Source organism: Manduca sexta, chromosome 25 (assembly GCF_014839805.1).
Source record: "Manduca sexta isolate Smith_Timp_Sample1 chromosome 25, JHU_Msex_v1.0, whole genome shotgun sequence".
In the NCBI taxonomy this organism is placed as follows: Eukaryota; Metazoa; Arthropoda; class Insecta; order Lepidoptera; family Sphingidae; genus Manduca; species Manduca sexta.
In genome coordinates, this window is record NC_051139.1 from 10,604,197 (window position 1) to 10,619,911 (window position 15,715).

The 15,715-nt window shown below is 32.3% G+C and overlaps 4 protein-coding genes across 5 annotated transcripts; 2 read left to right on the forward strand and 2 right to left on the reverse strand.

Annotated features, from left to right (window-relative positions):
• Positions 1-4: 4 nt before the first annotated feature.
• On the reverse strand, positions 5-3,489 carry LOC115445438 (nucleoside diphosphate kinase 7). The gene is made up of 7 exons (XM_030171708.2): positions 3,384-3,489; positions 3,034-3,314; positions 2,798-2,959; positions 1,847-2,045; positions 1,014-1,259; positions 408-521; positions 5-342 (listed from the first exon to the last, which is right to left on the reverse strand). Exons 1-7 carry the CDS (start codon positions 3,384-3,386, stop codon positions 202-204), a joined length of 1,146 nt encoding a protein of 381 aa, XP_030027568.2. The 5' UTR covers positions 3,387-3,489; the 3' UTR covers positions 5-201.
• A 136-nt stretch (positions 3,490-3,625) lies between these two features.
• On the forward strand, positions 3,626-10,239 carry LOC115445437 (nucleoside diphosphate kinase 7). 2 transcript variants are annotated; one of them, XM_037442636.1, is made up of 8 exons: positions 3,626-4,164; positions 4,196-4,218; positions 4,833-5,110; positions 5,673-5,834; positions 6,062-6,260; positions 6,914-7,159; positions 7,304-7,417; positions 9,017-10,239. In XM_037442636.1, exons 2-8 carry the CDS (start codon positions 4,216-4,218, stop codon positions 9,158-9,160), a joined length of 1,146 nt encoding a protein of 381 aa, XP_037298533.1. In that variant the 5' UTR covers positions 3,626-4,164; positions 4,196-4,215; the 3' UTR covers positions 9,161-10,239. The 2 variants fall into 2 exon arrangements, with proteins under 2 accessions (XP_037298533.1, XP_037298532.1); XM_037442635.1 differs by having other exon boundaries at positions 3,626-4,218.
• LOC115445439 (ARL14 effector protein) lies at positions 8,881-10,498 on the reverse strand. Its single transcript, XM_030171710.2, has 3 exons — positions 10,268-10,498; positions 10,027-10,170; positions 8,881-9,245 (listed from the first exon to the last, which is right to left on the reverse strand). The coding sequence occupies exons 1-3, from the start codon at positions 10,354-10,356 to the stop codon at positions 9,164-9,166; spliced, it is 315 nt and encodes a 104-aa protein (XP_030027570.1). The 5' UTR covers positions 10,357-10,498; the 3' UTR covers positions 8,881-9,163.
• Positions 10,499-12,093: 1,595 nt separating this feature from the next.
• LOC115445459 (DNA-directed RNA polymerases I, II, and III subunit RPABC4) lies at positions 12,094-14,754 on the forward strand. The gene is made up of 3 exons (XM_030171742.2): positions 12,094-12,344; positions 12,732-12,824; positions 14,643-14,754. Exons 1-3 carry the CDS (start codon positions 12,278-12,280, stop codon positions 14,663-14,665), a joined length of 183 nt encoding a protein of 60 aa, XP_030027602.1. The 5' UTR covers positions 12,094-12,277; the 3' UTR covers positions 14,666-14,754.
• The last annotated feature ends 961 nt before the right edge of the window (positions 14,755-15,715 follow it).

Below are 15,715 nucleotides of genomic sequence, written 5' to 3' on the forward strand. Positions count from 1 at the left end.
CAAAAATAGTTTAAATATTTATTTGGAATTTCATTCGAGTTTAATTCTAATAAAATCAAAATAAAGTCATATTAAGACATACATATCCAAACTCAAAATTAACACAATTATATCCAAACATTACCTGATCAATCGCCAATCACACTGAGTATCATGTTTAAGTAATCAACTAATAAATATATTTAAGAAATCAGCCTTAATTTATAAATCCAGTATTTTGAAGAAATATTCGACTTCTAGTAGACCATCTTCAGCTAAGTCACTGCAGTGTATAGCATTTTGCACTTTAGTATTTCCTAATTTTGCTCTTAACGTATGTGGACGCAAAAGCCTCGCAATTTCCTAGAAAAAAAAAATACAATGAATAAAATAAGACTAACTGGAATCTGTAGACTATTCACACTTACAGGGTCTGAAGGTCCAACTAGTTTTCTGAATTCGACGGCTGTATTTAGACTCTTGTCTTTAGCAACTATCTCCATAGCTACACAAGGGCCACTAGAAAGTTCTTCGACCATTCCCTGTATATAAAAAATGATTATAATTAATAATTTGTATTTTACAAGGGAACATTACTTGGTTATTATTTTATAATTTCAGCAAATCTTTCACTGTAACACCCCGCATTGGGCCCCGTCTAATGTAAATTTCGCCTATCTAAATAGTAATTTCATTATTTCAGCGCTCCTTTAAGTTCGATCGATTTTTTTTTTTTTTTATTACGTTCGTAATATTCCCTTTATAATTAGGATAAACTCGTGTGTCGTGAGCGTAACTAATGATTCGAATGTTGGGTTTATGTAATCATTTTTATTTTGTTCGTTAATAATCGTTTGTTCTTCGTGGGAAACTTTAATTTACGATTGAATTGAAACAATGTAAGGTTCACGTATCTCCAAGAGTATTTTTGTTTTTCGCGTCTCTATCGTGCATGCTTGTGGCGAATTCCTACGATAACTAACGTCTTATGTGGAAGCATATTATACTATGAATATTACAATATTACACAATACCTTATACTCTGGTACTATCCCCTTGTAAACTTCATAAAATTCAGCTGCATTTATGTTCTCAACTACAATCATGTTGAGTGCGGTAACTTCGAAACCGCCTTCATCAATGCATTCTAAAGCTGCGCCCAACTTGCCCTCGCGCACTGCGTGTGGTTTTACTATACATAGAGTGCAGTTTGACAATGTGGCAGTTAGTCTCAACCGAGCTGTGTTCAGTGGAGGTGGTGGGAAAAAATATTCTAGATCCTGAAATGAAAATATAAATGACCAGAAAGATGCCATATTATAGAGTAAATTAACATGTAGTACATCATATTTATATAAAATGTCTATATCCGAAAAAGATAGTTTGCAAGAATATAGAATTATTGGTGGGTGAGGAAATTAATTCAGTTCAGGAAGATGCATAATATCATTAGACTATTTTACAGTAACCCATAGTAGGTAACCAATACAACAAATATCCAAGATGTTACTGCTTTGACATGACGTAGGCAATTCATGTCCATTATGTACTTCCATACAATGTTTTCAAGCTATCACTGGGATATTGTACAGTCATAATTGTGGTGCCATCTTCCCCCTAAGTTGCCTTGGTTACTGATTAATAGTGGAGCGATAGTGTTACCTAGTACCAGGATGATAAACCTGCATACCTACTTATTTACAAAAAATAAATTTAACGCAAGTAGTACAAGGCAATGAAGATTCTGAAATATTTATTTAGATAAATTAAGTGACACAATTATAATGAGCTGCAAGGTTTGCTCAAGACTCTGGTTTCTGAATGTGAATTTTAAATTATAAGATATATGAATATTATACATAAATACCTCCATAGCTGCTTCTAAAGTGCCTGATGCATGCACACAATTCCTAACCATATCAGTTCCATATAGAGCTCTTATGGTGCCCGGTGCAGCCTTTGATGGGTCCCTTTCTCCTAATAGTTTTAAACAAACTGAAACTGCATCCTTCCCAACCAGCTCTAGACCGTAGATAAGTTGACCAGTCAAAAAGTCCAGGAGAAATCTTAACAAAATATAAAAAGGCAAGTTTATATATTACAAAAGTAGAATGCTATTTGTTATTTACTTACAACTAACATCAATAGATCCCTTCTTTAGGAGGCGATACTATACAATTCTATGTAACAACACTTTCATTCATGCACTTCTGTTATAAAACACACAAACTGTATAAAAATAATTATATTACGTATCCTAAACCTCTCACATTTTTTCATAGTCTTGTAATCTCCAGTAATATTATTACATTAAGGTTATAGCTTAAGGTCCATTTTTCATACATTTTGTTTCACCTTTAATCTGGGTAACTAAACAAGTATTGACAAGTAAAGAATTTCAATTCACGTCTAGTTAGTGTTTAGTTCTCGCAGTTGAAAGAAAAACGTAAAAATAATTAATATGCATGGATATTTCGGCCTTTAAAATTTCGTCGTATTAAATTTTAATAATGAATAACAAAATGTATGAAAAATGGACCTTAAGCTATAACCTTAATAACAGATATCAATTGAATCTCAAGATAAAACATTTACTGGTCTATAGTCATTTGTTTCATACCTGTAATAAGTTTATTTTATGTAAATATTCTTTGCTACAGAGAGCCATTGCTCTTCTCCATATATTACAACATAGAATAAGATATTTACAGGATTTATTATCTAGAGTATTGCATAGGCATTGTTTTAAGGTTTGTTCATGCCTTTGCTATCTCTATTTATTTAGTTTAAACTAAGAAATAAATAATGTGGGGCTTACGGGAATGTAGGATCGGTTAGCTGTGTTCTGTACAGTATGTTAACATCATCGGCAGTCAAACGAGCCTTTTTCATCTTAGTCACACGTAGTCCATGCTCTTGGAAATGTGTAAGAATTTTACCTGCTATCTTTGTTGGCAAAGGCTTTAACATCGCAAATGTTCTGCAAATAAAATAAGAACCATAATGTTCAAATAAACATTTCATGCATATCTTGTTGAAGTATGTTAAACTCACATTTCCATATCTTTGTGCAATTTTTTCCGCGTATCTTCACACGCGAAATCAACTATTTTAATCAGCCTGCCCAGAATGCATAACGTACATCCAATATAGAAATTGTCTAATGTTATACCGTTTACTTTAACTCTGCGGACGAAGGTTTTGCGATTTTTCAAATCGAACATTTCAAGCGTATCGTCCGTGGGATAGTAAAAGACGTTAAACCGGCGTATGAGACTTGCCTGATTATCATACCACTCGCCGATGAAAGAATATTTATCTTTATAAGCGCCTTCCTGTAAAAGGAAAATATTTAAATAGGTTGTTTCATTACACAATTATGAAGTCACACATTAAAGACCAACCATTTTAAATTTAAATTATATATAAAACTGAAACGGACTTTCAATTCAATATTGTCACTTTTCCACAACAAAACAAACGCCTGTCACTTTAGATTTGTCACTTTTGCGAGTTTGAAAGGCACAGATTAAGAAAGGTCAGTGTTGCAAGGACTTTTTTTGCAAATAAAACGTCGATATCAGTCGATATGTATTACAATTATAGACACTGTAGATCATTGAGCTTACGTTGGAGCCCGATGCACTATATCAACATATTATAGCCCGTATAAAAAAAGGTGAAATAGGACTGTTCTATAATATACATATTAACACTTCCTGACTATACGCCATAGAATTTCTGAATTACACAATGGTATTTTACATAGACCATAACATAATTTAACATCTACTAAGTAGTTTTTATCTCGGAAAAGTACACAGTGAAACTTTGCAGCAAACAGGGTAACTTCCTACCTGTACGAGATTGGCGCGGACTCCAAACTAATGTAACACTTTTTCGTTCGAACCAAAAACTTACTATTGTAAATCAATAAAGACCATAATGCAATACCTTCAGAGCAATACAAAAAGCTTATACTTAGTGCAATACCTAATACCTATAGTACTGTACCCTGAGGTTATACCTACATGTACATAAGCTTAAAAGCTTCTTGGTACATACCTTAGACATATATATTACAATTCTCTTTGATTATAATTCTCTTTGCTGAAAGCTAACGACTTTTTTCATAATATTTATATCCATCAAAAATATCCTAATTCAGAAATCAGGTAATAAGAGTTTCAAGTACCGCGCCTTGCCAGAGAGAGAGTTTCAAGTTAAAACGATAAAATGGTAAGTTCACAATACACGCATTAAGTATATCTCTGTAGTTTAATATATCGTAAAATAAAATTCTGATAAATACGTGTTAAATGTTATTTAGCAGGTACGCTTAGCAAGACATTAAACAAAATATTATTATAGACCGGACGTCAGGACCAAATTGTTGCTCAAAAAGTTATTGCAAATAAATCGTTGTTTTTTTTTAATATCCACATTTACAATGTGTCACAGTTACAGCGTCCTTAGGTATTAATATAATCATAACATGTTTACAGAAAATATGCTAATATGCGCACTAAACCGTGCTAATCACGATATGTTAAAAATATTATATTCTACATTCGTGTTTTGGTATTTCATGATTGAGTAACCATCACTAGAGCGCATATTTTTGAACGACAATCTTCCCAACATTGGCTTTATATAATCTTTGAACTTTTTGGATTTGTATAAAATACTGAACTGTTCTTGAGTATTAAGTATATATTCTAAAAACGTTAACCATGAGCCGCATCCACAGCATACAGGCGCAGCCAGCAAAACACTGATAGCTACATAATATTATACTTTATAAGTAGATAGGTAATAAGGACGTAGTGACCACTGCATTCAATTATTTTCAGGTTTACGATTACTTCGACAAATACACATTTTTGTGTGATATGTATGATGAAGACGCTGATGAAGTAGTGGAATTAGTTTTAAACTTTTTTCCCTTTGATAATTCTGTTCAAATCATAAATGCGACAAAAGGCAAAAATCTACTTAGACGTGTTCAGTTACCGCCATTAAAATTAGAAATGCTGCAAATTGGTAATATCGTAAATGTGTTTTCCAAATTACTGCATGTCAAAGATTGTGCTCCCGCTACTAGAAGAGTATTATTTGATAAAGTAGAAAGGTACAAATATTTATAAATATTCATTAATGTAAACAATACTGTACTCAACATTAAAATTAGGTACAGTTACCTACCTTAGCCTATCATAAGATATTATATTTAATGCCTACTAGGTACGTACGGTACCTTCATATGATTAGGTATGATCTAAGTTTTACTTAAGTAGTCACGTACCTACGTTAAGATAGTGATTATATTCTCTTTGTACCTACGTAAATTGTCAGTTGAAAATCGTGTAAATTATGTAAGTAACTACGTAGTTCGTTCAATTAGAATTATTTTCCTCGATTGACATATTTTTATTTTTGGGTTTTATCCCAGATAAGTGCACAAGGATATTTTAAGCCCTCGCAAAGAAGATAGCCAAACCTAGCTATTAGATGTAGGTAGCTTATAAGGATGGTACCTAATAGACAGTAAATTAATAGTATCTTCATTGGCTGTTTAATTAAGACGATAACTGTCCAATAAAATTTAACTAAAATTTGTGAAACAAACCTTAATATATACAAGTACATACTTACACTTTAGAACAAATTCTTATTTAACATTGGTATTTTAGCACATTCGCAATGATAAAACCTGTGCCACCAAGTGAGCATGGAAAAATAATCACATTCATAATGAAAAAAGGTTTTCGCATAGTCCGTATGAAGAATGGGAAAATTAGTAAAGACTTCGCAATGGAACTATATGCAAGCATCGCTGGCAACAACATGATGCCGTAAGTACGAAACTAGCTACCTACCAGTTAAAAGATCACTCATATTAAGTCTTAAGCCCCTGTGGGTAAATTACATAGATTCCTATGCCGTAGAGCATATAATAATATACATATCTTACTAAGACTGAGCCTTAAACCGTTTCTTGAGGGAGAGTAAATTGGACCCAGATTATGCCATCTCACTCAGTGTTCATCCTGCAAGAAAATAAATCACATATTTTTCTCAGTATTATTATAGACTATGTCACTACCGGAGAAGTTATAGGCCTAGAACTAGTAGCTCCGGACGCAGTAAAGAAATGGCGCAGTTGCCTTGGCGCTACCGACCCTTTAGAAGCGGCGCCCGGCACTTTACGGCAATTGTATGGTGAAAATAAACTAAAAAACGTTGCACACGGTTGCAACACAGTAGAAGATGCTACACAAGTAAGTGTATAAGAATAAAAATCTACCCTTACTATTACGGACGTAGCTACCGCCGTATCAGCCATATCAATGATACGGACCCCTCGAGCTTTAGGGACCCCGCATGCTCAGCCAAAAGTTGGCAATACTGCCCTGAGCCCCTAACTAATTTTGATACAAAGCCCCTTTAGTGCATGCTACACCACTGGCTACTGTTGATAATATAAAAATAAATATTTGTAAAGGTACGATGCTATCAAAAACCAGCGAATAAAACGTAAGTGGATTTGAATGTTTTCTTTCTCTAACGAAAAGAAGACAGGTTGGCCTTTTTAATATTTTTTTTTTTATTTACCATTTGATCGGATTCCCTTCCTTTTTAAAGCTCCGTCACGAAAATGGGCGTAACGGCGACTGACGTGGCAAATGTGAGCGGTGAGGCGCACTTCCTACGCTACAGACACTAAGTAGCGACGCTGCTATCCGCACTGCTCTGTGTCGGGCATCCTTTCAATTCCTCCATACACCTATCTCGCTGACTCGTCGCTGCCGCTTGACATAATATAACCACTCGCGGTGCCCCGCTAAGAGCGGCAACTTCGTGGGTAGGCTTCGTCTATTAAAGAGGCATGGCAAAGGATCCATGATAGGTAACGCAATAATTATTCTTCCAGATGCTTGAATTATTTTTTGGTTACGAAAATGGATTACCGAGGATTCCATTCAGAGCTACTCTGAAAAACTGCAGCTGTTGCGTTATTAAACCTCACGCAGTGATAGAGGGTAACGTCGGCTCAATTCTAGAGCAAATATCAACTTCTGGAAAGTTCTACATTTCAGCTATGGCAATGTTTTCCGTAAAGTTAGCTAACGCTGAAGAGTTTTACGAAATTTATAAGGGTGTTCTTCAGGAATACGAGGTATCTTGCTATTACATAGTACACACTGCTCGTCATTGTCTTATTTTAATATACTTAAAGCTACGACCAAAGAACAGAAAAATGTATATTTTCAACTCTCAATTTAATTTTGAGTTAAATCTATAGTAAATTACAAATTTTCAGGCAATGTGTATACATCTAGCTGAAGGTAAATGCATTGCATTAGAAGTAAAATGTACTGATCCTGAAATGAACTGTGTGTGCGAGTTTCGTAAGCTGTGCGGCCCTAGAGACCCGGTAATAACAAGCTCATTGGTCTACCAGGTGTTGCAGAAAGAGGGTATCCATAGTAAATTGACAAAAGCAGGACATTTTATGATTTATAGATACTTATAGAGCTATGCCCATTTCAGGGCCAGGACATCATTAAACCAATCAAAGAAACGCTCAGTTTTAGTTAAATTTAAATAAAGAGTTACACATTTAAATAGAAGTATTTGAAATACAGTACAAAATATGTGTATTTGCATCTTATATCTGAAGTAATTTTAAATATGTTAGTATTTTATAAATTCAAAAGCTAAAATACTTTTACTAATTTACCTATGCATTTCTACATTAAAGTATTCCATCATACATACAAATCTGAGCAAACTTTTAAAATTTTAATGTATAAAGGTCTACAGGACAGGAGGCGATGTGGGGGGGGGGGTCTCATTTTTGATCGGATTGGGGGAGGGTGGTGGTGAAACTTTATGTAGGTAATCCCAAAACTTTGTATCTATGATCAAAAGACTGTTATATTTTTAAAGTTTAACACCTTTTTGCCGAGTTCCGACACTATGGAGCAACTCTTCGTTTTTGGGACTAATGATTCAATTGTGTGTCTTCTAAGTATTGTTTAAGCATATTTATAAATTGTTTGTTGTTAGGTTATGAAGGTACTTTTTATATAAGAATAGTCTTACGAATTTCTAATTAGATTTTTATGTTTATGTATTTAAATAAACAAAAACTAGTTGTTTTAGAGTGCTTCTAGTTCTGAGCCTCTGAGTCATGATCATAGCTCTTTATGTATAATTTTATAATCAGTCTTAAATTTACAACTTTCATTTACTACAAAGGACTAAACATGTGTGTTTATAACCTAATGTTGCAACACCTGTGTATACAACAATTAAATTTAAAATTTATCTATCTCACTAGGGACAGATTATAAAATCAATAAAAAGTCATGATGTTTTAATCTAACAAATCTACTAGTCTTTTCTCAAAGTTTATGTTAAGGTTATAGCTTAAGGTCCATTTTTCATACATTTTGTTTCACCTTTAATCTGGGTAACTAAAAAATTTCGTCGTATTAAATTTTAAAGGCCGAAATATCCATGCATATTAATTATTTTTACGTTTTTCTTTCAACTGCGAGAACTAATCACTAACTAGACGTGAATTTAAATTCTTTACTTGTCAATACTTGTTTAGTTACCCAGATTAAAGGTGAAACAAAATGTATGAAAAATGGACCTTAAGCTATAACCTTAAAGTTATGCAAGATAAAAGCCTAGACTTAGGCACATATAATCATCTGTTAAATTAAATTTGTATTTGCAGCAATGATTTTAATAAAATAATAGTAGTGGAAAGAGTAAAATGGACTATATGTTTTTTTTCTCAGATTGACTTATTTAATATTTGGAATTATATTTGGAATTATGGATTTTTCTGCATCATCTTATTTTAAACATATGTATTTTTTTTTCTAAATATGGCTGAGGTTATTTACCTTTCAACCATTAATATGATCAAGGATTATGATGTTGATATTTCAGATATGAGTGGCTGCAAATACAAATAATACAAGCCATTCATGAGTTCTTATCATTCATTGTATTACAGGATTTATGTCGCCAATTATATCCAGATTGCATAAGAGCTCTTTATGGCAAAAACATCATTCATAACGCTGTTCACTGCACTGATCTTCCAGAAGACGGGGAACTAGAAGTGGAATACTTCTTTAAACTTCTAGCCAATGATTGAACTTCACTTGTTTTTATAGTTGTTTTTTATCACAAAATCATTGCCTTCAATTTCTATCTTGTCATACATCCACTTTCTATTGACTCTGAAAAGGTATAAAAAAAGATTATAAAAGGGAAAATTTTCATTAGGTAATGTAGATGTTTTTTATTTCATCAGATTAGTTTGAATATTAAAATAAGGTTTAGATTATAGTTATATTACATTTGGAGACCAAGGGGTTATTAAAATATGGCATCATTGGATATTAAAAAGAACAAAATTCCTAGCGAGGAATCAAACCTATTCATTTTGACAAAAACTGTGAACATTGTCTTTATTTATTACATAAATTACATAAATAAAGACAATGTTCACATCTGTATTCAAGTGATACTAGCTTATAATGATTTAATTCTGGAAAGTAATGACATACAGCAAACAAAAAAAGGACAAATTTATTTCAACTTTTATGTAATAAATATTTGCAAACACCGGGCAAAGGTTGTGATCTGGTGGATTGTCTATTTATTTCTTTAACTCTGTAAATACTAATATCTAAAATATTAGATTTCAAAATAAACTAAGTACTTTAATTGAAAAATAAATTTTGGTATTAAAAATGTAAGGCTTGCTTATGCTCCAGACAAGTCAGCATAATCACATTCAGGTAAGTATAACTAGAAAAGTTTTACAAGAATGTTTTATGTTGCCTCTAACACCTACCCAATAAATTTCAATACTAAATGAATGTATCAATTCCAGCTTCTAAACAGAAAAAAATAGTACATACTTGTATTATATTTTGCTGTATATCACAATTATTTGATACCTACAGGCTACATATTTCCTGTTACTATATTGTTAGGCTTCGACGTCCTGCTTACCTACATTCCAGGGCACATTTATTTGAACTGCATTTCGGACATGGGAAGTGACAACCCGGACATGTTTCATCTAAACAGTCACAAAGATCTTTACCCGTTGCAGCTATGAAACCACGTTCATTATATATTGTTCTATGCTTACGGCTAAAAATTAAAACATAGTGTAAATACTTGCGTTGTGTAAATCTTTACAGAATAAAAGACATTTCCTTTGAATTAGAAAAGTATTTCTCACACACACCTATTGTTATTATTGAAATAACTTTTTCTGTTAATTTTACGACGTTCACGAGCTGATGTCTCCGGATCAAAATTATCTAAAAAATTCATTATTAAATAATTGTTTTAAAATTAAAGTAATTGTTATTTTCTCTTAGTTTTATAACAAAAATATTGCCGATAAACTACGTTTTGAACAATATTTAGTCATTGGTCAGACAAAATAATCATAGACTAATAATTAGTGACAGTCTCTGCGTGTTACCAGTTGCCAAAAATATTTACCTCTAATAATAAGACAAAAATCCCCAAAAATTGCCAATTATCCTTTGAAAACCCCTAAACAAAATTATCTTGCTGTTATTAGTTTTCAAGTTGGGTATGAAAATGCCTAAAATTATAGTTGATGGTATAAATATTATGGGCGTTCCACCAACAAGAAGTATCCAATTAATAATTAGGTTAATAATCTTACGATAAACAAAGTAAATAACAAAGTATAATTAACATTTTATATATAAATAATGTCCTATTTCAACAAATAAATATTATGTTAGTAAAAGTAAATAATTCAATGGAAAATCCCCCAAAAATATTCACCCTTTAAAAAAGTTGGACCTTACTAATGGTCCCTCTAAATTTAGGGGAATGCTCCAAAGTTGAGAACCCTGAAGCCAGAATGTATGCAATTGCTCAAAGGACTTGTTTCCAGAAACATAATAAAAAAAATGTATGCAATAGGGGACCGGCCTATGCTTGATTTTGTACATTATTCTATATGTAATGTTTAATAATACGAAAAAGAAGCACTGCTGCGAAAACTGCATAAAAATTTGTTAAAAAATGAGCGAGCAATTCATATTCAAAATATTGTAATGTACAGAAGTGGGCGCGATGTGGGGATATCGCTTCATCTCTTTCTTTAGCACGCGTCGTAATTCCCGATGACGTCACATGTGCGCATTTCGTCTCTTTTCTGTTTTTTTGTAAATTACCTTTTCCACCGAAATTCAAAGACTTATAACTTGTTGATTTTTTACCGGATTTTAACTCGTGTGTCCGCTCTTGGCTTGCCGGCGAGCCCGACAGCCACATGACATTACGCGTGACATTACGCGTGTCAGGGAAAAACAACCTTATTATGTAGTATATAAGGTTATATTCCCGCGACACACGTAAATGTCAATGTCACATTGAGAGGACCCAAGAGTAATTCTTTCAGTGTTATAATTTATATTATGTAAATATTTGATAATAGTAAAGAACAAAAATGAGTCCGGTACCCTATTCTACGTGCCTCGTCAGCTTTTTACACAGAGATGATTCTCCTGACTTCTTGGCAGTTCTTGCCTCTGTCCGCCATGCAGACTCACGTCAATACTGACATACAGATTTAACTATAACTATATAGATTTTTACAAACCTGGAATAACTTATATAGATTTTTGCAATTTTTATATATTTCTCACCTTCAACTTGACGATACCTTTAGAAACGAAAATACTAGTAAAAATACTGAGACATCATTAAATAGCGATAAAAACCTGACAGCACTGCAAAAGTACCGAATCCGGTACTTTGCTGTTTACAACTATATTGAAAATCTTAAACATCCGAATAATGAACATTATCATTATTCTGGGTATTTTACCGACTACTGTGCGAATATGTGCAATAAACGACCGAAGTAATGTAACTTTTTGTTTGAAAACCTTGCAACTTGAATAATTTTGAAGAAATAGTATTTATACGGAAGATGGGCTCAATGGACTAGTCTCTAGAGCCGTAATAAATCTATAAAAAAAAAACAATTGACAGAGTTCTATAGATAATAAAGGCAGTATGGTCGTAAGACTATAGCCTGTCCTCTAAAGACGAAGAAAAAAAAGTAAACAATCTATAGGTAATAATCACCATAATAAAGCGTGTTTTTGTATAAATTAAATATTTAAACGAATATATTTTTGTTCGGGCTTGACTACCTACTATAAAATAAAGCAATACAAGACACACAATATTGTAAACATCAAAAATGGCCGATACTAGTAACAAAGAGCAATCGTCTGTTTCAAAAGTACCCATGATATATGTTTGTGGAGGTAATGCATTTACATCTTATGGAAACAACCTTATAACCTTATATTATTTTACTACAGGTGTTTATTTAACATCCAGTACTGTATCTCATAAATTCTTGTTACATAGTTGTTATATCGTTTGAAAGCATGGCACTAGGCAGATTAAACTACGCAGCATTCAAATTCATGTCATTATCACTAGGCCTACAGTTCACTTGAATTCAAGCCGTTTTCTATAATAGTAGGATAAGTAGGCTTGTCCACATAAAGGGCTTTAACCTCTTGGATCTACCCTTCTTACCAACTAACAATATCTGGGTTACACACTATGTGCCATTACTCATGAAAGCTTTCAATAAAATGTATTATAAATTGTCTATTTCTATAATATTAATATTTTGATTTCAGAATGCCACAAAGAGAATGAAATCAAACCTAGAGATCCCATCCGTTGCAGAGAATGTGGTTACAGAATTATGTACAAGAAAAGAACAAAAAGATGTATCCTTTTCACATTGCATTTAATTTTCATTATAATTTGAAAAATATTTTTTTTTTCATGATATTCACAGGAATAGTGTAATGTGCAATTTACATTGGTAAATACTGCATAATTGCTGACAAAAACCTTGCTGATATTTGTAAATAATATGCAAAGGAGGCAATGACACTTTCAGTTCTAACTATCCCCTGAAAATATTTTTTTTTTCATTTATGTGGTTTTTACTAATGCTATTCTTAATGAAGTTTAGTATTGAGCAATAGATTGAGTTATGTTAACGCCATTAATATAGTTTTGAAATAACTGATAGATAAAGTCATTTAGATTTTGAAATATTGTAGTAATGACCAGAAATGTGTGGTGGTTTAATCTAGATATTTTTATATGTTCATAAATGTAGTGTTAAAATTTCTTAATAACTAACCTTATACTTGATTGATCTGGTATTTAGGATGATTTTTTTTTTTTTTATGTGTGAATGGTGGTAATGCATTTGACCTATTGCTCACACTTAAATCATTGTATGACCAATGTTCATAACCTGCTGATGGCACGTATTACTACTTCCTTCACAGATCATAATATAAATACTAACATTTACTTGTAGCTCTGCTTGAGTTAAATTCTGTTCCCAAGTAAAAAATATATTATAGCGTTTGTGGATTAAGCAGCTCTCGCATTACTGAAAGGATTTTCAGGATCATAACAGTACTCCTAGTGATTAATACTTTAATACTTAATCCAAGAAACAATGTCTTTGGCTTTACTAATAGTATAGGTAAATAATCAATCAGTAACTTTAATAAATTAAATCTTGCGTAACATGTTTCTTTAACGCCTCATCCAAGAGACAAAGGGATGGCATGTATTATACATAACTTATCCTTGAGATGTGTCAGTAATATCACATTATTTATAGACTAATGGCAGATTGTGCATTCCTGGTTTCCTTTAATTTAAACTTTCCTAATCAGGTCATAGAAATTAAAAAAAAAAATATTTCAATAGAATACAGAGAATAAAATGACCCATTTGTCTCAGTTAGGGTGTTAATAGAGAATTTCTTAAGTTGGAGTGGATTTAGTTTTCTTTTTGTACAGGGCTTTCTTTTAACTTTTGTGATTTATAGTATCCTCACTGAGTGAATGTGAGCTTAAATTGATTGTTGTTTGTAACTTTGGTCTTCTATAGTAGTCAATATGCTTACTCCATTAACCTGGCATGCTGCATGATAAAAGAGTGCATTGACAAGTACCTATTGAGTTTCACAGTTTGTTTTGCTTATAATAGTTACTTTGGTCTTGGACATAATCTCCAACAAATTGAAAACCATCTATTTTTGTGTTGTTTAAAATATAATTCTCATGTCTGCTTTCCATGAAATCGAGACTTCGCCGGTAATTGAAATCCACTCATTCATACTTCTTCTTCAACCTTTGCAAGTCCACTGCTGAACATAGACCTCCCCTAGGATTTCCTGACAGTTCATTCATTTATTCATTCGTACATGCAGTACATTCTTGTTCGTCACAATATTGTCACATAATATTCTGTCTTATATTGAAGTAAAGATGTTTAATAGAATCTTGTTTTATACACTTCGTAACGTCTTGTGTTGGAAGGAAACTCGGTAATATTCCGCTAGATTTACTAAATCTTCTATATATGTACACATATTCATACATACATCATAAGGTTTGCTTACGCACTTGCGCACGGGGAATGCGTTACGTATATGTTATAATGCATGGCTTCACATAAAGATAGGATAAATATATTTCTATCCACGAAATGTTTTCCTTAACATACGTTTTCAGTGGTTGTCTTCGACGCCCGGTAATACACTGTAATGCGCTACAACATACGGTATTAAATCTAAGAAATGATAATATGTAAAAAAAATATTACTCAATAAAAGAGGACAATTAATGTGGAGTTTTTTATAAACAATTTCAGAAACAATGTAAACCCTAACCATGTGGCACTCTGTTAAAAAGGTAGTTAGGAATGTCATATAGATGTTTTTATTTATTGTGATCTTTAAATGCGTTAACTAGTTTATTATTATAAAAGGAGCGATTGCAGTTATAGGTTTCTCTGTACGATGTCAAGAACTAATCGCTCTTATTTAAAAAAATAAAATTCAATTTTCATTTCCTAATATTTTTAGCGTCAAAAAGCGCAAAAATCCTGTTCAGACAGCTTAAGCGGGTAATAAGCTGTATATCTAGTCTGGGGATTCAATATATATATTATACATTCATGTATTACGTTATTTACGATAATGTAAACATTCAATCACTAACGTCGTCGGCTCTTTATTTTTTTCAATAAGCATAGTCTCTTGCATACATAATGCTTATACTTTTGGCTCTTTAGAACTCGTGGTAAACGAAACCTCTGTTTTTATTTAAACGCTTAGAATATATATTTTTTTTATCAGATTGCCGGCAAACTGGCAAGTTGGTTATCCGGTTGTAAGTTGTATGCTTTGCTCGCGTACACCATGATCTAGAACAAATAACACCTACCTATAAATGTTGTCAAAAAGTCCAGTTTCAAGAACTGCGCGCATTTCTAGAACGTTGCTTGGTAAAATTAACCTTATCGATATTTATTAAATGAATCAATACTTCTGCGTAATTAATAAATATCCAAAACACTAATGATATTTTGTTGTTGACTCAACTTACCTTCAAGTACTAGTAATATCACTAGTACTTACTCAATTATTTGACCACTATTTTATAGATGTAGATAGGTAATGTATAAAATCATTCAATTGTATTATATGTCAACAATAAATAATTATCATTACTTATGTAGGAGACTAAACAAATTTATGCATACTTAATTACGTACCTCGTGAAAAATATATAAAACAAGTTAA